Consider the following 24391-nt stretch of genomic DNA (forward strand, 5'->3'; position numbering starts at 1 on the left):
ACCTCCTTAAGGCTATTCATGCCCTTTTTTTTTTGAAAAAAACCAGACCTGTTTTGGGAGGTCTGCAGAGTGCAAAAATGTTTTTTTTTAAATTTGCCTCTTCAAAATCTTGGTGCATACTCCGGTGCGTCTTATGCTCCAAAAAGTATGGTAGGTTTCAAACTTTTCCCAATCTGGTGCCCTCCAGATGTATCCTCCAAGAGTTTCTTATTTCTCATTGCAGAGATGTTCTTTTTTCCCTCCGATAATCGGTTATGAAAAGATGCACAAAACTGCCAAAAATAAGCCAGATATCTGCTGTAACAAAAAATTAAACTCATCTTTTTTTTACAAAAAAAAATTAAGCTTTTCTCCCCCTCCCTCAGCATGGCAGCTTTGAAGCTTATATCGCAAAGGAAAGTCACTAACACAAACTAAAGTGCTAATTCCCATTCATAAACAACAAGTTTTCTTTGAAACTGGGTTCTTTTAAAAAAAGACCATTGTAAAATCAAACAGAAGGAAATGAACCCTTAGCTAAAAGGAGTGAGAATCCCCTGGGATAATGGTGCCAATTCATTTCTAAGCAATTTTTGACTTACAGTTAATTTTGAATTGCAAATAAAAAAATATTTGTAATAGTACAATTGAATAAAATGGAAATAAAAAGTAAAGCTACTGAGAACAAAATGAAGCCAATCCATTGTCATGGAGAGCAGGGATCTGCATTGTATCCACAAAGTTGGCATGCACGGCCTAAAAAAATCACCATACCAGAGGCAAAATCACTCCAAAGAACAGGGGCAGGGCCCTCATCTGACAGAAGCTGTTACTTTAGATCAGGGGTCACCAACCTTTCAGACCTCAGGGACCACTAAATTCAAATTTTTAAACCCTTATGGACCACTAATATGAATTTTCTAAAAGGATAGATAGTATTTTGTGCAATATAAAAAATGCAAATACTTTTTCTGTGGACCACCCAAAAATGTTCACCGACCACCAATGGTTCACGGACCACTGGTTGTTGACCGCTGCTTTAGATCACTTTGGACACACTTGCCAAAGAAAGCTGTCCTCAGGTAAGACGCAAAGGGTCCAATCACAACTCATTTCCAGCAATCCAGCAGAACAAATCCACTTTATCTGGGGGAGGGGGGGAGGTTCCTCCACCTTCAGCAACGTGGCACACACATGATTCATCATCTGATAATCCCTTCGCAAGAAAGCAGCCTTTTGGAACTTTTCCATCTGATCATTCTATTACTTTAAACAAAGTTATCTCTGTAAGGTAGATGAAATTAACTGAGCAGGAAGAGAATGACTGCAACAGAAAAACAGGTTCTGTCCAAACCATTTATATATGCACTCATAATTCATAATTGGCTCATTGGCTTCATGTCCTCATCCCATTATCCCTTCTTTATCTTTGAAGTCAGACAGATTTCCTCCTGAACAATTGGGCATAATAAGAGTTAGCAGCTACTCAGAAATAAGCCCCGTCTCGACTTTAGGGAGACACGCTCTGTGTAAAATAAGACCTCGGAGCAAAAGAGAATGGACCAAGTCGAGTCGGGCAACTTCTCCTTCTCCTTCTTACGAAGTCTGCCAATCTGCAAAGCGAAGTTTTAGCTGAACGCGGGAAGCCAACGCGCTCCGGGCCGTGAGAGAAACTTCTCCGCGCTCGGCCACGGCGCTTCCCAGCGGCATGGGGCGAGCGGCAAAGGAAGATCCCGAAGGACGGAGCGAGCGAGCGAGCGGCTTTTTTGAGAGGAGGGAGGCAGGCAGGGCCCGAAAGAGACAGGAACAGGAAACAGGGTGGAGGAAGAAAAGTGGGGACTGAAGCAACGAGGGGCGATGGGGCAACGGGTTAAAGGAGGCTCCGGGAAGTGAAAGGCAAAGGCGGCCGGGGGAAACTGCGGGGAAATCGCGGGGCGAAGCGAAAGCAGGGGCGGGAGAGAAGCGGGCGCGCCCTCGGTCGGGCGAGGGAGAGCCCGCGGAGATCCGCACTTACACAGCAACGGGGAAGGGTCGGGACAATCCGCGGCGGGCTTGGAGACATTGGCCGGGAGGAGCGCCTCCGTCACCCGACGGCCGAAGGTTTGGCTGCGAGGAGGCGGCTCCGGGCTCCGCTGGTTACCGAGCGTGTTGCCCCTCAGGTAGTAGAAGAGCACAGCCGAGAGGTGGATGGCACAGAAGACCACAAGCAGGCGGCAAGCCTTCTGCAGCGAAGCGCCGGGCAGCTCCATCCTGAGCGAACTTCACTGAGCCAAGTCGGGCACGCGGGGACGCCTCATGGCTGCGCCCTGGAGCAACAGGCCGGAGCGGCAGCGAAACCGCTAACAGCGCTCTGCCGCTCGCCTGCCAGCTGCTGCAGCCCACTCGCCAAGGGAAGGAGGAAAGGCGTAATGTCAGGCTGAGGCTCCTCCCCCCCTCCTCGTCTCCAGCTGCTACTGTTGGGGCCCCTCCTCCCGGGCCGAAGGTTGCACCAAGTCGAGTCCCGCTCAACCCCGCCGAGCTTCAGACGAGCAGCCGCGTCGTCGACGTTCGTGGCTCTGAGCGGAAGAGGCTTAACAGGGCCCCGGCTGGAGCCTTGGCTATCACGAGTTTGGGCTCGCGTCGCAATTTGGGCCGGAACGCAGGCATCCTCGGCGTCCGTCAGTTTTGTTGGCTGCCGGTAGCATCAACTGGTGGTTCGCCGGAGCGAGAGAGAGAGAGTTTGGTCTACAACCGGGGTGACTGAAGTTTGGTGTTTAATCAAAACGAGCCAAAATGTGCTTCGTTTGGGGTTTAACCCATATAAATCATGTTAGCTAGGTGTAGATAACGTCGGTTTTACGACCCCGTGGGCCAGTGGTGGGTTTCAATTTTTTTTAGAACCTCTTCTGTAGGTGTGGCCTGCTTTGTGGGAGTGGCTTGGTGGCCATGTGACTGGATGGGAGTGGCTTATCAGCCATGTGACCGACTAGGAGTGGTTTGGCAGTCATGTGACTGGGTGGGCATGGCCAACTTGTAAAATGTGGTGAAACTCACTTAACAACACTCTTGCTTAGCAACCAAAATGTTGGCTCAAAAACTCTGGCATTTGAAGCACACAAGTCTTAAAACTGTCAAGTTACAAGACCCTTGCACCACTAACCCTTTGGGAAAAAAACCCCAGGGGTGTTCAAACTTGACAGCTTTAAGACTTGTGGACTTCAACTCCCAGAATTCCTCCTCCAGTCATGTTGGCTCAGAAACTCTGGCATTGAAGTGTGCAAGTCTTAAAGCTGTCAAGTTGCAAGACCCTTCCACCCCTAACCCTTTAGAAAAAAAACCCCAGGGGTGTTCAAACTTGACAGCTTTAAGACTTTAAGGTTTAGATAAGACTCTTAGAGGCGGGCGGGGCGATTGGTGAGCCAGCCAATCAGTGAGCGGCGGGCGGGGAAAGCATGGTGCGGACGGGGGAAGGGAGCTGGAACCGGTTCTAAACGGCACAGTAGATTTGTGGAACCTCTTCTATAGAAGAGGTTAGAACTAGCAGGAACCCACCCCTGCCGTGGGCTGGCTTAATACAATACACTTATACTACTAGCCCAACAAACCACATTATGGCTTTGTGGATAGTGTGAGCTATTGGAGAAGCCACCATGAACTCAGTGGGATTTACTTCTGAGTGATAAAGGCAGAAGCTCGCTGCTAAGACAGTTTAGTCTCGCAACTGCCGGCTGTGTTGTGGGTGTCCTATATTAAGTCTTGTCCTGGTAGAAAAAATATCTTCACGTAATAAATGTAGGCTTTACAGCATGGAACTTTTCAAATTCAGAAGTGCCACTTCTCATATTTTTACAAATTTTTTTATCCCGCGTTTATTATTTTTATAAAAAACATAATTTTATATGTGTTTCTGCACCACTCACTAAATGCAGCCTGCCACACCTGTGAAACAGGCTTGTAGAACATGACTGATGTGGTCTTCTGTTCACCTCCTTCCCATCCTGAATGTAGCTTTTGTTCTCCTTAGCAGGAGGTGGTATGGGTTGGTTGTTAGCTTACTTTTAGTTCTGTTGCACAAGGCGTGGCATTTCACCCATCTGTAAGGCTTCAATCAATGTAAGGTACCGGTACATATCTTGGCTCTTACTAATTGCCCTTTCACTGTTGGTAATGCTCTCTTGCCATTAGTCTTGAGCTATCAAGATGTTTGTGTCTCTTCTGGGAAGCTTTCCATATGAAGCATGAGCTGGGTTTTGCTTTGCCCAGGCATTAACATGGGCTCTTTCTATCTCCAAAAACACTGATACCCCAATTCACACCGTGCCCCCCAAAACCTAAGCCACCAGTACACTATCACAAAATGAAATGTGCATAGATCATTCTGAGGGGAGAAAGCTTATTCAAACAAGATTTTGGTATTCTGCATTCCCTTGTTGGAAACTGCAGTATGACAACTATGCCATTTGTTGAGAGACCGACCGTATCTATAATTGCGCACAGGTTCAACTCAAGACTTCCCAGATTCTGCATGCTTGAATACCATTATGGATTTTGAATATATGAGTACAGATGCTGCAGACGTATCTTAGAGATGATTTATGGGACAATCATAAATCATCTCTAAGATATATCTACAGCAAAGTATCAATTGCTTGGATGTTATCCATTTACATTTAGTCCACATTCAATTTCAGCACCTCTTCTTTCTTGACCCTATCTCTTCTTGTAGCACAATATTTCAGAAGTACCTGATTTCCACTGTACTCTGTGTTTATATTTTTCCTGAATTATGCAACTCTTACTTCCAGGCAACAAAGTGGATGAAAGCATGCACATTTGTTCTTGGAACAGACGACTACCTTCCCACTAGTGCAGGGGTGTCCAAACTTGGCAACTTTAAGACTTGTGGACTGGCTGGGGAATTCTGGAAGTTGAAGTCCACAAGTCTTAAAGTTGCCAAGTTTGGACACCCCTGCACTAGTGTTTATACATTTTAAAATCTCTTTCGGTTTTCCTTCTTTGGTAAACATTTTACCAAATTCAATTATAGGTACTCCTTGACTTATGACCAAAATATCTGTTGCTAAGTGAAACATTTGTTAAATGAATGTTGCCCCATTTTACGACCTTTCTTGACATAGTTGCTAACTATGGTTGTTAAGTGAATCTAGCTTTCCCATTGACTTTGCTTGTAAAAAAAGGTTGCAGAAGGGGATCATGGGACCCCAAGACACTGCAACCGTCATAAATATGAATCAGTTGCCAAGCATTCAAATTTTGATCACAGGACTGGATGCTGCAATGGTCGTAAGTGTGAAAAGTGGTCACATAAGTTGCTTTTTTCAGTGCCATTGTAATTTTGAATGGTCACTAAATGGCCATCACGATCTACCTGTACTTGCTTTAGTTTTTTGTCATTTATGTATGCATGCCTTTCATCCATTTGTTCCACTTTCTATGACAAACAGAGCCAACATGTTTCCTAATTCATTTTCAGAGCTATCCTGCCTGTTATATCATAAAATACTTTGCTGCAAATCATTCACTGTCCCAGTTAACAATAGTTTCCTTTGGTTTACAATTTACATACTTTCACTTCCTCACCCAGCTAAACTCTACCTTCACCAGAAACCTTCCTTATACATTGACCCATAAATGGTTAAACAACTAAGGGGATATCATAACCTCCTTGTCCTATTTCCTGTTTAGCTTTGAATTGTTCCTATGAAGTCTTGCATCTGCTTAATTCCATCGTATACTGCTGTTACCGTATTCAGCCACCAAATATCAAATCCATATTTGCATAAGACATTCCGTCATTCAAGCCAATTAATTTAGCAGTTGCTCACACTTCACCAAGCAAAGGGCAATAGCCTTTCTCACATTTATGTTCTTTGCAGTGATTTGCTACAGAATAAAAATCTGGCCTACAGTACATTCCCTGTTCTTGCCTAAGCATAAAATCTGCCTTTCCAAAGTTCATTCATCGTTACCTTTCATACCTTGACAGTCAGAATTCTGCCGAAGACTTTCTCAGGCACATGTAGTACAGTAAAGAAGTTTCCCTATAGTTCAGCAGCCCCCCACCCCCCAAGCTTTTAGGGACCAGGGACCCTTTCCACGGAGAGAGGTTTTTCCGTGGACCAGAGGGGGTGTGGGCTTTGCGTGCTGAGTCTGCTGACTGTATACTGTGGTTGGGGCTTCACTTGTTTACATGGACCGGTTGCTGGCATGCTGCACACTAGTGCTGGTCCATGGACCAGGATTGGGGACCCCTACTACAGTTTTGGGGATCAGTGACAGAGATGGTGTTCAACAGGTTCTAACCAGTTCTGGAGAACCAGTAGCAGAAATTTTGAGTAGTTCGGAGAACCGGTAAATACCACCTCTGACTGGCCCCGCTCCCATCTATTCTTTGCCTCCTGGTCAGGAGGAAATGGGGAGTTTGCAGTAACCTTTGTAGTAAACATTTTTGAATCCCACCATTGATCAGTGACTGCTTCTTTTCTAATTGTCAGGCATCAATGCAGTCTTCACATACGCTATGCAAATCCCACAGTCACTATAGGTAAACTGTATCAACAATTTAACTTTTGATCTCTATTTCCAGCTGCCCTTTGTTCAACATTGTCAACTTTCATTTATATTTTTGGTTTTGGTGTTTTGGAGACTAACACCTAGTACACTTGTTTTAGTATTACTCCTTAATGTATCACAATGATTTCTATGCAAATCTCTAAACTACTTCTTCCATCACTCTCCCACTTCAATTTCGTTCCATTTTTTATTTTTTATTCCAGGCATACTTCTGGATGCTTCTTATTTAGTCTTGACACACTTCCAGACTTTTTTTTAAAATTTCCATCAAAATCACTCTGTCTCTTCCCTGCCTGCTTAAGGCATTGTTAAGCATTGTTTGATTCCTCTGCATGTGTTGTTTGTGAATATATTCTGATCTTTCTCTGAAGCTCATTTTTCACAGCATTCTTTCCCTTACATATATTTTTCCACTAGAATGGCACATTGTATTAAGCCAAATGATCAAAACATCAATATGATATAAGTACCTCTATGGGGTCTTTGTGCTGTCTGAGCTTGGTGGTTTTCTTGCAGATGTTTCATTACCAAACTAGGTAACTCACACATTGAGCACTGATTATGTTACCTAGTTTGGTAATTAAATACAAGAAAGCCATTAAGTCTACAAGAAAACCACTAAGCTCAGATAGCACTAATGACCCCATAGTTCAACTCTGACCTCTCTTCTATAAGTGTCTCTATTATTGCTGTAAGTTTTTTTGGAGAAATTTCCAGGTCTACAGTCAGCTTGGAATTCTGGGAACTGCGGTCCAATACTTTTGGAATGCCCTGGTGAAAAAGGTAGAGCTTTCATGGCAACTTCTTCTAGGGGCATCTGTACCTGCACAATGGATGATCACATAAAGAACCTTTATTTGGAAGCAAGAATTATTACTTCATCTTTTGGGAACATGTTTTAAATCCTAAGATTTAAAGGTTGGGGAAAAGTACAAGGTGGACATTAGTGCCTTAAGTTACTGTACCCATTTGCCCCTTACTCCCATCAAAACCTGAGCCCAAAATGTCTAGCATGAATCAGAATAGAGCTGGAAGGGACCTTGGAGGTCTTCTAGTCCAGCCCCCTACTCAAGCAGGAGAGCTTATACCATTTCAGACAAGTGACTGTCCAGTCTCTTCTTAAAAACCACCAGTGATGAAGCACCTACAACATCTGAAGGCAATCTGTTCTACTGGTTAATTGTCTTCACTGTTAGGAAGCTAATCCTCCATTCCAGGTTGCTTCTCTCCTTGACTAGTTTCCATCCATTGTTTCTTGTCCTGCCTTCTGGTGCTTTGAAAAATAAATTGACCCCCTCTTCGTTGTGGCAGCCTCTCAAATACTGGAATTTCTTCACTGTGAGGAATTCACAACAGGAAAATAAGGGTGCCCGCAGATATATGTTAACAGTTGTATTTTCAAGTAAATTCATGTGTGCACTTATATGGTACAATATAGTATTTAAAGAAAAAGTGTCAATCTGGAAGAAAAAAAAAACATATTGTAAGCAATGAAAACAGACCTGGTGCAACATGTGCAAGATATTCTGTTCTCTTTCCTTAGCAACAATATATTCAGCAATTTTCAGAAATACTGGTATTATCAAACCAGAATTCAAAATGTTTCAAGTCATCAATTGTTTGCAAATGGTGGTGGTGGGGGGACCCTTCTTAATCATGAAATGGATCTCCTTTGACTTGAAGCTTGTAAATAGGCATAGACCAGCAAAACACATTGTCCAAAAATAAATGTAGGGAACATTGTTTCATGAGTGAGTTGCAAAGTTTCCACACAGTGTTCCCAGAAGCAACTGTAAAAAATAGTTGAATTCAAGCAATTTTAGTACGTGTCATGAAATACGCTTGAATTCTTTTTGTAAGTAGTTTAATAAACATATTTCAGTGTATCTGTACTTAGAAGCTGCCCTCATTAAGTTAAATGCAATATATTCCCATATTTGTAGAGAGCTGTCATTTAAATCCTTAATGTTAGGTTGAAATGTCTACAAGTTCTAGTGTAGTTCCCGTAACTTGTAGAACTACAAGTTAACATGAGCTCTTCTCTTATTGTGCTGTTCATATTTTTAAAAGTATTTCTTGTGCAAATAGGATAGAGTTCTCCAGGCTTTTTACTCCTTTCTTAGGCCTCTCAAATACTAGTTGGGAAGATAAATCTAGATAATTGGAGTATACACTGAAGGAATCTGTATCAGAAACCAGTATACAGACAAGCTGTTTCAGAATAAACTAATGCAAGGGACAGTCGGCAGCACAGTTGTTAGCAGCAGGTCATAGGCTAAGTGCATCTAACCACAGCACAATCAAGCCTAAGCAACCCCTATTTTTCCCCCTGCCCTTCTTGGTGGGATTCAATTTTTTTTACTACCAGTTCTATGGGCGTGGCATAGTGGGCATGGCAGAGGAAGTTTACAGCAAAATCCCCATTCCCTCCCAATCAGCTGGGACTCGGAGGCAGAGAATAGATGGGGACGGGGCCAATCAGAGGTGGTTTTTACGGATTCTCCGAACTACTCAAAATTTCCGCTACTGGTTCTCCAGAACTGGTCAGAACCTGCTGAATACCACCTCTGTCTTGCCTCCATATCTTCACCTTATCCCCATCACATTAAGGAAACAGCCTTAAGTCACTGTTAGCTCTACTGGGATTATGGTAGTGTTGGCTGTTCTTGGTAGATCCAAGAACAGCCTCAAGATACAGAAAATTGGTTATGCTTTGTCATCTATGATCTTGGAAAAAAGCCAGGAACCCGGAAGCAACTGAAGTAATAGAGGGATTGGCAGTGGGGGCAGCAAAGATAGGAGATGCATGGTTGCAAAGTCAAGAATGGGTGGGTAACTGAAATCTGAATTTATTCCTTTTATATCCACACTGCATACTCAAGCTTCTCCTATTCTGTACTCATGCCAGCTGGACTCTAAGACAAATGCAGATAGGATTCTAATAAATCTAAGCTTTATAACAAATGACAAGGTGTGGGTGCTTAATCACTGGAGGTTTTTAAGAAGAGACAGGACAGCCATTTGTCTGAAATGGTGTAGGGTTTCCTGCCTAAGTAGGGGGTTGGACTAGAAAACCTCCAAGATCCCTTCCAACTCTATTATTTTGTTATTTCCCTACCTTTCACAAGCATTTTACAAATGGGAAAGCCTCCCCCTATCAGTTGAATGTCTTCCTACATTTAAGAATGACCACACTGTCTTCTTAAAATCCAAAAAAATGTCCATTGGCTTAAGGTGGAAGATCTGTGACGTAATATTTGGACAGCATATCAAGTAGACAATGATCATCAAAATGAGATACATTGCATTTTTGTATCAAGTATATTTTCATCTCCAGTCTGTTTTTCTTTAAAAAATTTAAATAGTGCATTTTGGGGGGTGCATTAGTGACCATTCAAAGTTACAACAGCACTGCCTATGCTTTTTTAAGAAAATCAGGTCCAGCTTTTCCCACATTATTTCAGAATTAAGATGGGAAATGGAATAGCTGAAGAGTGTTTATTCACCCTTAACAGGTACAATATTAGCTGCCCTCTTTTTCTGGCAACCTTGCTTTCAAGAACAGCATCAGCTATAAATGCTACATGAAAATCTCAATTTAGATAAATATCACTAACTGGGGAATCGGAAAATATAACTTTTTTTCTGACAAAGTCTGATTTATTTCATTTATGAAGACAAGGACCTTGCCAGGCACTGTTCCCTAAGTAAGATTTAGCAGCTGCCATAGAAAAATATATCCAAAGTAAGGATCTCTCTAGAGTTTAGTACACTTAAATAACCTCTAGTTTTAAAGGAGACCTTTGTCAATAAACTTTAATTGGTTAAAAGAGCAATTAGGTCCACCTGCTGCTCACGATCAAACTTTCTCCGTTTCTAACAACAATGAGTTTGCCCCCTTGTTTCTCTTACTACGCTACTTATGCAGAGAAAAGTTGTACCAGTTGAATGTCTTCCTACACTTAGCAGTAACAAGCAGAAGTTGCCTATTAGAAATACAGGTAATCCTCAACTTATGACCAAATTTTATGTTGTTAAATGAGAAATGTGTTTGCTCCATTTTACAATTTTTCTCCCTGCATTTGTCAGGCTAATCAATGCAGTTCTTAAATTAGTAACATGATTGTTAAGTGAATTTGGCTTCCCCATTGATTTTTCTTTTCAGAAAGTCACAAAAAAAGGATCACATGACTCTGGGACACGGGAACCGTCATAAACGTGAGTCAGTTGTCAAGCATCCAAATGTAAATCACATGATCATAGGGATGCTGCGACAGTCATAAGTGTGAAAAATGGTCATGTCACTTTTTTCAGTGCTGTTGTAACTTTGAAGGGTCACTAAATGAATTGTTGTAAGTCAAGGACTAGCTATGTACGTGGTCAGTTAGATAAACTGTTGCATATTATCTAATAAACGGATGCAGACACTTTATCCTTTAATTGCTTATCTTGAGTTTTCTTGAGCTCTGTATTACAAGTACTGCCTAACAAGGATTGTCCTCATTCAACAATCTTGCTCATAAATGATGGCTTCCTCAATTAACACAGTTTTTGCATTTGCATGATACATTAAACTAAAAATAGCCACATGCCCGCAGGTGCATATGTATCACTGGACTAAAATAGAGTTTCTTGTTTTGCATCCTTTATGTCCTGGAAAATTACTGGTGCAAAGAGTGGGGAGCAGTACAGGTAATTCAGATTCCAAAAAACAGCAGAGCGTGCTAGAGTTATCTAAAATAGAGTTGGGGAGTTTGTGCTACAGTATATCGTGGGAATCCAACTGTTTTCTTCTTATGTATATCAAGCCATGCAGTCGATCAAACATAATGTGCTGCTAGATTTGTCTGAGCTATGTTATATCTATGCAATCCAGGTTTGAGGTGGTGTGTGAACCTACCGCAAACTGTGATTTAGTTGCAATTCAAACCCGTGGCTATGCACAGATGATTTAGCAAGTGACATGGTGTGGTGTAAGAATTACCAGGACTACCATTCAGAAAAGGGTGCCTGGGGGTGCTCTTGTCACACCTGTCAGTCCTTTTCAACCTGCAGCCACAAAGGAAAAGGAAGTGCTGCTTTAAGAAGATTGCTAAGAAAGGCTACATATGGTAAGAGCTGTGGTGGCCCAGGGGTTAGAATGCAGTATTGCAAGCTAACTCTGCTCACATTGCCTGGAGTTTGATTCCCTGGTCAATCCTGACCAGTTGACTGAGCCTTCCATCCTTTCAAAGTTGGTAAAATGAGGACTCAGATTGTTGGGGGTGATAGGCTGACTGTAAACTGTTTAGAAAGGGCTGTAAAGCACTGTGAAGTGGTATATACGTCTAAGTGCTACTGCTATTGCTACATCAATGCCCCCACATATTCCAAAGTACCTTTTCTCCTTTGAATCCCAAGCATTGCACAGCCCTGTACTTACTAAACCAGCATTCCCAAGAGCTACCAGGATGGGAAAATGTGAACTTATGTGATAGATGAAACCATTGTAGTGGTGTAGTGGTTAGAATGTAGTACTGCAGGCTACTTCTGCTTGCTGCCGGCTGCCTGCAGTTTGGTGGTTCGAGTCTCCCAAGCTTAAGGTTGATTCAGAGTCTTCCATCCTTCCGAGGTCAGTAAAATGAGGACCCAGATTGTTGGGGGCAATTTGCTGACTCTGTAAACCCCTTAGAGAGGGCTGTAAAAGCACTATGAAGCAATATATAAGTCTAAGTGTGCTATTGCTATTAATGTTCTTCAGGAAGGATGCAACCGTTTGGACGGGACAATACTGCCCTCTGTTGGATTATGCTTGTCCGTATTGCTTTTATGGACTTCGAAATGACCATTGAAACTAGGTCTAGGATATTCAGCTTTATTCTTTTACAGTGAGATGTTATTAGCTGAAAAAGATTATAGTTGGGGTGAAATACATTTTCACCAGGAAAAATTCGGAAGAAAAGGGTAATCCACCTTGCACTGTTTCATTGTGTATTAGAACCTGTCAGAGTTGACAGTTGTAAACATTTCCATAATGGATATTTTGATACAGTAATACAGATAGTCCTTGACTTATAACCACCACTAAGCCAGTGGTGAAATTCAATTTTGTTTTACTACCAGTTCTGTGGGCGTGGCTTGGTGGGCGTGGCATGGGAAGGATACTGCAAAATCTCCATTCCCTCCCCACTCTTGGGGCATCTAAAGGTGGCATTTGCCGGTTCTCCAGAACCTGCTGAATTTCAGCCCTGCCGCTAAGCTCAAAATTTCTGTTGCGAAGCAAGACAGTTCCCTTTTATAGCCATTCTTGTTGCAGTTGGTAAGTGAATCACTGCAGTTGGTTAAGTTAGTAATACGGTTTATTAAGTGCATCTGGCTTCCCCATTGACTTTGCTTGTCGGAAGGTGTCAAAAGGTGATCGCAGGACCTCAGGACACTACAACCATCATAAATATATGCCTGTTAGCAAGCGTCCAAATTTTGATCATGTGACAGTGCGCATGCTGCAACAGTAGTGAAAAATGGCCGTAGATCACTTTTTTCAATACTTCTATAACTTCATTGGGGCTGGAGCTGCTGTTATGCTAGAATAAGCTGTTGAATGCTTAAGACAGTTGAAGAGCATTCATTTTGAATCAAAGACAGACAATATGGGCATGGAGTGTGTTTGCAAGGAGCTGGGAATGGGAGGAGAACATTGCCTATGCCTTTACTCGGAAAGTGGTGAATGGACAGTACTGGCAATAGGCCAAGCTGGAAGTGTGAGTTTGTCCTCCTTTCCTCCTTTCAGAAAATAAAGAAAGCCATTAAAAATAAAATCAGTTTATGAGCCTCTGTAGCACAAACATACCCTGGCAATCTCTTTCTTCCAGCAAGTCTTCAGAATGTTGCCTTCTTTTGATTCCCAGCTCATTCCTGAGGCAGCCATAAATTATCCTTACTTGTTCCAATGTTAGTGATTTACCTCTTACCCAGGGGTGGGATTCTACTGGTTCGGACCGGTTCGGGCGAACCAGTAACTCCAACGATCAGCTGGGAGCGTACCAGTAACTCTAATGATTAGCTGGGAGCGAAACAGTTTGCTCCAATGATCAGGTGGGCCCACCCGCCCACCCTGTGCTAGTCTCTCCTGTATTTCCTTTGTTTGAAGCCCAGCCAATAGGCGCGGCAGAACGGATTGCTGCACCTCAGCTGTTTTACTCATCGGGGCTGCAGTAGAAGGTAAGTTTTAGAGTTGTTTTGAAATGAACTCTGCGCACGCAGAGCGTGTGTTAGGCGCATGTGTGAGAGAAGCAAGCAGATGTGCGCAAAGCACGCACTCAGCGAACCGGTTGTTACACTGGTTGAATCCCACCACTGCTCTTACCCTGACACATTTTTGCAGTAATGACAGTACATTGTACAATTCATCAACATTTCTCTCAGTGGCAGAATCAGGTGACTGATAGGGAGAGTTTAATTGGCTCAACGCCCTATTGGCCACGTAAGGCCAGCTTCAGCCTGTTATCTCCTCTGGATTCTGGTCCCTCCCATTCTCATTTGAATGATTTTTCAAACTCAGTTTCCCTATTCCACTAATTCTCTGAACCAATCTCCAGTTCAGTGAGCTGGCTTTGGAAGAAGGGTCAGCAACCTAAGAACTGAGAGGTCCTGGGGATACAACAAGAGGGAGATACTGTTCCACAAAGTGTCCCATATATTTAGTGTACTTTTAGCCTATTTTTAACATTGGGTTTAATGCACTTTGAAATGGCAGCTTACAGGTTTAGTGGGAAGGTTGCATTGAACAATAGGACAACCCCCTTCTGCCTCATCAAACAGCCTCTACAGAGCATCTCCCAGTTGTTAGTGAGGCTATTTTTTAACTCACACAGGCAAAATACTTACAAAAATCCTGGAGTGAATTTTAATAGATAGCTAAACATGTTGAACTCTCCATCCTTCAACACTTGCCTCCTCTCCATCTCATGCTAAGGTGATAGAGGAATGTTTTCCTATTGGTTGGGAAAGCTGTATTTAATGAAAGGGGGAGGGAACACAAAGCTGGAGTGACCTCCAATCCTTTTCTTCATCATATCCTATATGAAGAACCACTGTTGGTGACCTCTTGCCTGTAGCAAGATAGGGACTACCAGTGCAGAGTTATGGTGGTGAGGAAAAGCCTCACAGCGGTGAGGAAGAGCCTCATGAATGCCTCATCCTAATTTTCTTTAACTCTCCTTTGGGAATTTATCCTTCTTGGAAATTTTATTTTCCTGCTCCTTTGAAAAATGCTATCTATGACCTCATTTTCTCATCATGGAAAAAGCTTAGGATGTTTGCAAGCTTGGAAAAAATAGTCATCTTTACTGGAAACTAAGTTTTATATAGATCAGTGCATTGGGCGGTTATCTTTGCATGGTTCAAGAGGGGAGAAATAATAAATCATGCCATTAGATCAGGGGTGGCGAACACGCGGCTCGCGAGCCGCATGCGGCTCCCAGCCAAAATAAATGAGGCTCTTTGCCTCTTGTCATTATTTAGTATACTGTGGCTCGGATCGCGCGCTCCTTTCGGAAGCTGGGGAGGTCCTTTGCAGGCAGCTAGAACGGGCCGCCTGCAAAGGACTTCCCCAGACTTGCTTTGAGGAGCACGGGGCGACTGAGGCTAGTTGTGAAGCCCCAAAGCCCCCACCGCCACCGGAAGAACTGCTGCCACCTCCTCCTCATCCTCCTCTAACAGGCAGCACTGCCGGATTTGCCGCCCGGCGCTGCGGCTGAGATGAAGCCGCCAAAGCTCCAGCCGGCATCTCCGCGCGTGGCAACGGCGTCTCCCCTCCGCTCGGAGCAGCTGAGCTCAGTCAGCGCTGGGTTACCCCTGCCCCCTCCTCCTCCTCCACCGTGCTTTTGAGGAGCCAGTAGGAAGGCGGGGGGGGGGGGAGCAGGGGAAAAAAAGCCTCATGGCTCGTCAAAAGCACGGAGGAGGGGGAGGGGGCAGAGGTAACCCAGCGCTGAGCTCAGGAGCAAATCTGGTGATTCTGTTGGAGGAGGAGGAGGAGGAGGAGGTAGCAGCAGTTATTCTGGTGGCAACTCGTACTCGTCGGCATCTTCAGCAGAAGCCCTGCCCACAATGAAGAAAGCAAAGATGGAGCAGATCCACGCAGATGACGTCGCTGCCACATGACTGGAGGAGGAATTCTGGGAGTTGAAGTCCACAAGTGTTAAAGCTGTCAGGTTTGAAGACCCCTGGGGTTTTTTTTCCCTAAGGGGTTAGGGGTGCAAGGGTCTTGTAACTTGACAGCTTTAAGAGTTGCGTGCTTCAAATGCCAGAGTTTCTGAGCCAACATTTTGGTTGCTAAGCAGGAGCGTTGTTAAGTGATACTGATATTATATAACACTTTGAATTAAGCGGGTACCTTGAAGAAACATAACTTTGAGTTTCAAATAATACTGATTTCGTTGTTGTCTTAGGTGACATCTGTGAAAAAAATCCGGGTGCTCAGGCATGAAAATGTGCCGCTCAAACACTATACTTTTCTGCTCACATCGAAAAAAAATTAGAGGGAACATTGCTTCCGGGTCTGTTTTGGCAGGTCACTGCGTGGTGTGGCTCTCTGACTCTCACAGTTTAAAATTTTGGCTCTTTTTGTCGAACTTGTTCGCCACCCCTGCATTAGATGATGGTGATGAATAGCAATAGCAATAGTGCTTAGACTTATATACTGCTTCACAGTGCTTTATAGCCCTCTCTGAGCGGTTTACAGTATCAGCATATTGTCGCCAGCAATCTGGGTCCTCATTTTATCAAACCAGGAAGGATGGATGCAAGAACCTTGAGCCTCATGAGATTCGAATTGCCAAATTGCAGGCATCTGGCAGTCAGCCGAAGTAGCCTGCAGTACTGCATTCTAACCACTGCATTCTAACCACTGCATTCACCAGGGCTCATATGCCAAAATTAACAAAATTAAACTTTAAATATATGTAAAATGAATAGAGGGGCCAATTTGAAACCTATTTAAAAGTAAATGAATTGTTAGTTAAATATTTATATTATCATTTCCCATTTGTACCTTTATAAAGTCAGCAAAATACTTCACTCTTTCAGTAAACTGCAGTATAGAGGTTTATGCCATAATAAATTTGCTGATCATTCAAAGGGTACAGGTGGCCCTCGACTTATCACAATTGAATCCAAAATTTCTGTTCTTAAGTGAGACATTTGTTAAATGAGCTTTGCCCCATTTTACAACCTTTCTTGCCACAGTTCTTAAGTGAATTATCACAGGTGATAACTTAGTAACATGATTGTTAAGTGAATTTGGCTTCCCCAAACATTTTGCTTGTCAAATGGTTGCAAAAGATGATCACATAACTTTGGGACACAGTAACGGTCATAAATATGAGTCTGAATTTTGATCACATAATAATGAGGATGCTACAAAGGTCGTAGGGGTGAAAAACGGTGTCATTTTTTTCAGTGCCATTGTAACTTATTGAACCAAAGGAACTGTTGTAAGTCGAGGACGACCTTATAAGGGCCTCCTCCTCCTCCTCCTTTACTTCAAGAGTTCACCATTTCTTTGCTAATGAGTAGTTCCAAAACCAGCCTCAAAGTATATACAAATCTGTTACACTCCCTCACTTCCTTGGAAAGATGTCAGCTGACTGGCAGAAATCTGGAAACATCAAGGCCAGCGGGATAATTTTCTACCAGTCGGAGAATAGGTGAATTCATTGTCTTTCATCTCAACCTATTTCATAAGATTATATTCTGGGGGGAAATGAATGTCACTTTCAGCTCCTATAGGAAAGGCAGGGGTATAATTCAAACCAACAAACCAAATTTTGTAACTGTGTGTTACAATTGTCTACCAGTTCCTTCTCTGTTCTGAAAAAAAGTATGGATTTTGCAAAGGCAATTATGCAGAAGTTAGGAAATCACACGGAAATTGCCACTGCAGTCCTAATGACTTCCACAAAAGATTTTTTTTTTTACTTCCCAAGTGGGATAATTATCTGCCAGCTCATAATATACAACACAAATAGATCACCGTTTTTGGAGGCAAATTATTCCACTGTGTGCATTTGTTTTACTCTTTTCTAAAACTACCCAGTAAAACTGTTAATCAGAGTTATAATACAATACAATAGTAGAGTTGGAAGGGACCTTGGAGGTCTTCTAGTCCAACCCCCTGCCTAGGCAGGAAATCCTGTACCGTTTCAGACAGATGGCTATCCAACATCTTTTTAAAGACTTCCAGTGTTGGGGCATTCACAACTTCTGGAGGCAAACTGTTCCACTGATTAATTGTTCTAACTGTCAGGAAATTTCTCCTCAGTTCTAAGTTGCTTCTCTCCTTGATTAGTTTCCACCCATTGCTTCTTGTTCTACCCTCAGGTGCCTTGGAGAATAGTTTGACTCCCTCTTCTTTGTTTCTTATGAAAAAAAAAAGAGAAGCTAATAGAAGTTATATCTTTTTTTAAAAAAACACAGGCTGTTCCTGACCAATGAGAATTTCTGAACAAGCAGTGAAAATCTCCATTTCCTGTTTTGGGTGAAGATACAAAGTTGCCACTTTGCTCCAATTCTGTTTATGGTAAAGCAAGACAACAATGTTCTTTGGATGGAGGATAATTATTCTTTGCTTTCTGCTTCTCTATGGTGTGCCCAAGTCTTCAACTGGTAAGATCAGAATGTAGCTTAAGTATTCTGAATAGGTTGCATAAGAGAGGGAATGTTGATCTTCCTAATGCTGTTTAATATTGGGTGGATTGTTAGCTTATGATAGCAAGCAGTTGAATTTCCAAAGCCTGGCCATTGCGAAATGTCCTTCAAACGGTGGATTGTTTTTTCAACAATTTTATTTTTAAAAAGTATGACAACTTTATGAATACATTTGTGACATTAGAGTCTCTTATGCCAGAAGGGTCTCATTGCTTATATTGCTGCGCTGTCATTATTTTTATATTATTATCATGATATATAGTTCTACCATGAAAAAGCGCAGCATTTTGTTTTTTTATGGCTCATTTTGTACGATCACCAACAAAACCAATTAAATAAACCATCAAATGAGAATACACAGAAAAAGCAGAGGCAGGAAGCTTAAAAATGATCTGGGGCTTGATAAATTGCTAACTTGCTCCCTCCATTGTAGTGTTTTTTTAAAGTACAATTTAATGAAGCTACATTAGAAATAGAGTGTAGCACTAGAGTGTTGCTTTAAATGTTAAGAAGGAATATTTAATATATGAGTATAAGTGACGTTTTTCAGTGGAAGAGGAAACACAGTACATGCTGATGCAAATTGATACTTGAGTGAGCCACCCACTATTTTTTTTTTACTAGTTGCAAGTACTGTATGTTTTACTGGTAACAACAAGCAAAACAGGCAGATAAGTGGCTTGCTTATGGTAAGGTGACCAACTTTTTTACAATGAAAAGGAGGACAAAACACATTCTATTGTCCAAAATGCTAAGGTGACCAACTTTTTTACAATGAAAAGGAGGACAAATAAATTGGAAAAAATATATCGTAAATAAAAGAAATATTCATTGCAACAATAATACACTAAAATATGATATATGCATAATAAAAACATTTGCAACATTTTATATTGTAATTATGCTTACATGCCTGTTAATTATTATTTAAATGAGTACTTTTCCATTGAATTAATATTTTTGTCAATGTATCATCTTCTAACAATATATTGGAAATATCTGAACAAGAAATATCCTTCATATTGAATTTTACGGCAAGTGCTGCAGCTAGAGTATCAACATTCAATCTCAATTTATCACTTGTCGAAAAATCATTGGCAATTGAAAAAAACTCTTTCAACTGCTGCATTAGTTCCAGGGCAGCACAAGGTAAATTGAACAAGTATAAATAAAGGTTCACATGGAATATGTTCATTTTTGAAATGGCTGAAAATAGCCACCCATCTTTTATCAATTTCAACATGTTGATTTTCCCATTGTATTAATTTTTCAGAATTTAAATATACATTCAGTCTTCTAATTTCTTCAAAGAGACAATTGTCATCTATTTTAATGTCTAGCATTTCTTTAGATAAAAATTCAACACAAGATTCAATATCTGTTCAATATACTTGTGATGAAGTAAAAAAAACACCATTAAAAACTGTTTAATAAAACGTGAATTGTACTTACCTCTGTATAATTGAATATTCACTGAGAAAGAAATAATTACCGTGAGTCATTCAATTGCCGACGTGCCGTGAGTCTACTGCGTGCGTATGTGCCGTGTTGTGTTTCGGTAAGAAGTAAACAAAGCCACTTGCACGCGGTGCTCTCTCTCAAGGTCTCCCGTGCGGAGCGCATGCGTCTCATAATCGCGTCTTATACCGCACTATACCGAGTCTTGACGAATTGTCATGTCAAATACAAATACGTCACATAACGCGCAACAGATTAGTCTTCAAATATCGAAAAGGAGGACATGTAGGAGGACACTTTTCGAGGGAGGACAGAACTTACAAAAGAAGGACTGTCCTCCCTAAAGGAGGACGGTTGGTCACCTTACTTATGGTCTAATACTGGCTGGACTCACAGGCAAACTTAACCACAAAATATCCACTACATTTTAGTTCAATGTGCTATTTTAACTAAGCGAAGGTGATAGGTTTATGGTTGAGAGTTGTTGAAAATCAGACAAGTGCTTTCATTCTGTAAACCAGAGGTTACTATTGAGTTCTGCAAACACCCCCACAAAGTATAAGGCAGAGGTATAACTGAAACATTGACCCAGAATTTGTTTCTAAATTTCCTTGTATTTTCTTCCCATAATCCTTCTTAAAATTTTGCCATTGCCCATTCAATCCAAGGGTGGGAAGTAAACTTGGAGACATCTAGCCTAAATCCTTAGCCTAGTGAAAAGAAAGAAATCATCTGATAAAATATTTCTTCCCAGGCTTGAGAGTTTAAAATAATTGTCCATTTGTAAATTGTTATTCTTGCACAGGTGACCCTACAAAAAAGGCAGTTCCCTATTTCATTGATTCAACCTGGATCTCCTTTCCCTGTAAAGACACATAACAGCAACAGATGCCATTCAGCCTGCAGGAAAGGAAAATCAATGACTTTTTAAGACAAACTAGAGAAGGGTTAGATAGATCTTTTCAAAGCACAATGAGATAGGAGAATATTTTGTTTCTGGACTCCTCGAGGGCAGATAGGTGACTCCTTGCACATTAAATGAAAAAAAATATTAAATAGCTTATTGCATTTGTAGCTATGTTTCAGTCCTTGGCTTGCTATACGTTACTTGGAATTTACAATGAGGGTGTGCCAATTGTAATTCATCCGTAAGATTTAGGATTTATGGAAGTGTACAGATAGTCCTCAATTTAGAACAGTTTGTTTCCTGATGGTTGAAGGTTACAGCAGCACTGAAAAAAATGTCTTATGACCGTTTTTCACACAACCATTGCAACATTCCCATGGTTATGTGATCAACATTCAGATGTTTGACAGCTGGTTCGTAATTAGGTTGATTGCAGTGTCCTGGGGTCATGTGATCACCATTTGAGATCTTCTAACAAGCAAAGTCAACGGGGAAGCCAGATTCACTTAACAACCATGTCGCTAACTACAACTGCAGTGATTCACTTAACAATTGTAGTAAAAAAAAATGTCATAAAATATGGCAAAATTCACGTAACATATATTTCGCTTAGCAACAGACATTTTGGGCTCAGTTGTGGTTGTAATTCGAGCACTACCTGACCTCTCTTTGTGCTTTGAGAGGATACAATGGGCACTATAGGTAGTCATATGTGTGTGCATTGCATAAAAACATATATTCTATCAAAAGAAATAAATCATCTGATAAAATATTTCTTCCCAGGCTGACAGTTTAAGATAATTGTCCATTTGTCCATTGTTATTCTTGCACAGGTGCCTCTGGGCAGTTCCCTAATTCATTGATTCAACCTGGATCTCCTTTCCCTGTAAAGACAAATGACCCCAAAGTTCAAAGAGCTGCTAGGCTTGGGGTTTATAAATACAACAACAGTTCAAATGATATATTTTTGTTCAAAGAATCTCACATAAATAAAGCCACAGTGCAGGTAAGTACTGCTTGATTCTTATAGCAATAAATGCAGTTAATTCTTTTGCTGATTAAAAATGCAAAATATAACTTGCTTTTTTGTTCCTGTCCTAGTGAGAGGGTTATTTTTTTTTCCCTTGAGAAATGGTACAGGTCACTGATAAGGAGGCTTTTGTGTTCTCTTCTCTCGAGGAGGCTTTTAATATGCAAAAAAGGCATAAGGAGCTTAGGACTTTTTCTTAACTTTTGAATTTAGCCTGATCACCAAACATATTCCATGCTATGCTATATGCTCATCAGTGCTATGAATCTAATGCCTAATCTAATAATAATCTAATACTTTAATATATACCTATTCCTATGTATATTATGAATCTAAGTCATAAAGAGCCCTATAAATACAGTATGTCCCAAAAATGCTTTTCAAAAGATAACTGGACTTTTTATTATTATTTTTTCCTTGAAAACGTTTCACTTCTCATACAATAGCTTTATTTCATGAACTGAAGTTCTTGGATGAGAAGTGGAACATTTTCAAGGAAAAACATTGAAGTGAAAACGTTTTCCTTGAAAACATTTCACTTCTCATATAACAGCTCCTTTATTTCATGAACTGAAGTTCTTGGATGAGAAGCGGAACATTTTCAAGGAAAACCCCAAGAAAGTCCAGTTCCCTACTGGAAAGCACCTTTGGGACAAGCATGATCTGGATGATTGAGAATCTCCATGGACAGTCTTTTTTTTTTTCATTTCCTCCAATGAAACTTTTTGATTGGTTTATCAAAATATAAAACACAAACAAAAATTTTAAAAAGTACCGTAATAGAAATCTAGGGGGAGAGGGAGGGAAAGAGATGGTGTAAAGATGGAAAAGGAAAGGAAAAGGCACCAACTTCTTTAGCACAGTAGAAGGTAACAACATTACAACCACAACTTTTTATTTTTATACAACAGTATGTACAAGCCATTTCTATAACAATAAACCTATCTAATCATTAAAAACAAAATCAAAGTTTCATTTTTTTTTCATTGCAAGCACAAAATCTGGAAGCAATTTCAAAATAGAAACAAGGTTAGATATATTTTCTTCTTTGGATAAAATAATCAATTTGACCATCTCTACTTCTCTTTGCTGTGGGGAATAATATATGCTTCTGTTAATTCATTAATCTTCAGCATATTTCATATTAAGAGAATCCTCTATATTATTATTTTTTAACTCTAAAGGAAGAAAACACTTTTTTTACTTTTGATGTTTTACTAACTTTAAAAAATATTCAAGGATTGTATATAAAGGGAGAAAAGAAACCATTTTAAACTCAGAATGCAACACACAAAACTACGTTAGAACTTTCATTCAATTATATTATATCACACCAATATAAATCCAATTAACTCCAGTTAGCTCATTGAATTCAAATCTCTTCCTTGATTTTATCCTGATGGAGTAAATCTTTTTCTTCTCTTATTTTCAAATTTAATCAATAGTATTTTATAAACTTTGTGAAATATTCAACATTACATAAAAAGACAGAAGATACACATTTACAAACTCATTGTATATATACAAAACTAACTTAAAGCTTTGTTTCAAAACATATATTAAACTTGTAAAAATCCATCCTAACTAATTATGTCATTAAATTTAAGTCACTCCCTTCAGCTTATCTTCACAGAATGAAATCTTTTTCTTCTCAGGAGTGATTAGCAAATCTCTTTTCTTCAAGAAATTCTCAACCTTATTTCTATCCATGAAGAAAAAATCCCAAACTTGACCTCTTAAAAGTTGTGAATTTACTTGGCACTCTTGTTTCAGTTGCACTGAGAGGGTTATATTCAAACTATCATCATAATAGAAGTTGGTGTCAAATTTATATTCCAAAGATACAGTTCAGTTATTTGCATCGTGCAGTATTTGTAGTTGAGTTGACACAGTGGATTGATAATTTTCCACACTTAATTGGGTCCCTCGTTCTTTTTTAATATCCTCTGTATAATTCGTATCTGATTTATGCTATAAACTGATTTATCCTATAAATGATTTTCTGTATAGACCCGTGATGACGAACCTATGGCACGCCTGCCATATTAGCCATAAACCGTCTTGAATGTGAGGTGTCTGAGACTGGCCGTCTTAAGTGGCTCAAACGGGGGCCCGATGAGGGACCGCAACATTACATTGAGATCCCAAGATGGGTATCTGTGGACCACTGGGGGTCTCAGGTTGGTCGCTCCCCTGAGAAAACTGCGGATGGTCGGATTCCGGCCAAGAGATGCGTAGCCCTCAACTGAGAGGATGGTTGACAGGGCTGCCGCCTGGCGCCTCAGGGTGTTAGGTGCCAGGCCCTTGTCCAAACCTTCCTGCAGGAAGTCCAGGATGACAGGAACCGAAGCAAGGGGCGCAGACGTACCATGAGCAGTGCACCAACTGGCGAAGGATTTCCAAGTGGCGTCGTAGATGCGCGTCGTGGACTGCCGTCGTGACGCTTGGATGGTGCCAATCACTTTGTCTGACAACTTGCCTCTGCTTAGGAGATCCCTCTCAAGTGCCAGACGGCCAGCTGCAGCCACTGGGGCTCTGGATGTTGAAGGACCCCCTGGCTGAGAGAGATGTCCTGTGGAGGAATCCGCCACGGTGGTGTGATCGAAAGACTCACCAAGTCTGCAAACCAGGTTCTCCTGGGCCAGTACGGTGCTACCAGCAGCACCTCCGCCTCCTCTGCTAGGATCTTCCTGATGACTCTGGGAAGAAGAGGTAGCGGGGGAAAAGCGTAAAGCAGACCTTTCGGCCACGGGCCGTGC

The 24391-nt window shown here is 41.2% G+C and overlaps 2 protein-coding genes across 5 annotated transcripts in view; one reads left to right on the plus strand and one right to left on the minus strand.

Moving 5' to 3' along the window:
- Positions 1-2383, minus strand: part of B4GALT1 (beta-1,4-galactosyltransferase 1) — a 61521-nt gene extending 59138 nt beyond the window's left edge. The window contains exon 1 of the mRNA XM_081944038.1: positions 1994-2383. Coding sequence (XP_081800164.1) covers positions 1994-2228 — 235 coding nt within the window. The 5' untranslated portion in view covers positions 2229-2383. The remainder of the gene's footprint in view (positions 1-1993) is intronic.
- Positions 2384-2452: 69 nt separating this feature from the next.
- The window catches only part of LOC309387526 (cystatin-F-like), a 29096-nt gene continuing 7157 nt past the window's right edge, over positions 2453-24391 (plus strand). The window contains exons 1-3 of one of the 4 annotated variants that reach the window (XM_081944043.1): positions 2453-2714; positions 18007-18195; positions 21436-21608. In XM_081944043.1, the coding sequence (XP_081800169.1) occupies positions 18126-18195; positions 21436-21608 (243 nt within the window). In that variant the 5' untranslated portion in view covers positions 2453-2714; positions 18007-18125. Of the gene's footprint in view, positions 2715-10535; positions 10554-10752; positions 10771-18006; positions 18196-21435; positions 21609-24391 lie in introns of those variants that run through there. The other 3 variants (XM_081944040.1, XM_081944042.1, XM_081944041.1) reach the window with 3 other exon arrangements.

The sequence above is a fragment of the Natrix helvetica genome, assembly GCF_964273705.1.
Source record: "Natrix helvetica genome assembly, chromosome: 2".
In the NCBI taxonomy this organism is placed as follows: Eukaryota; Metazoa; Chordata; class Lepidosauria; order Squamata; family Natricidae; genus Natrix; species Natrix helvetica.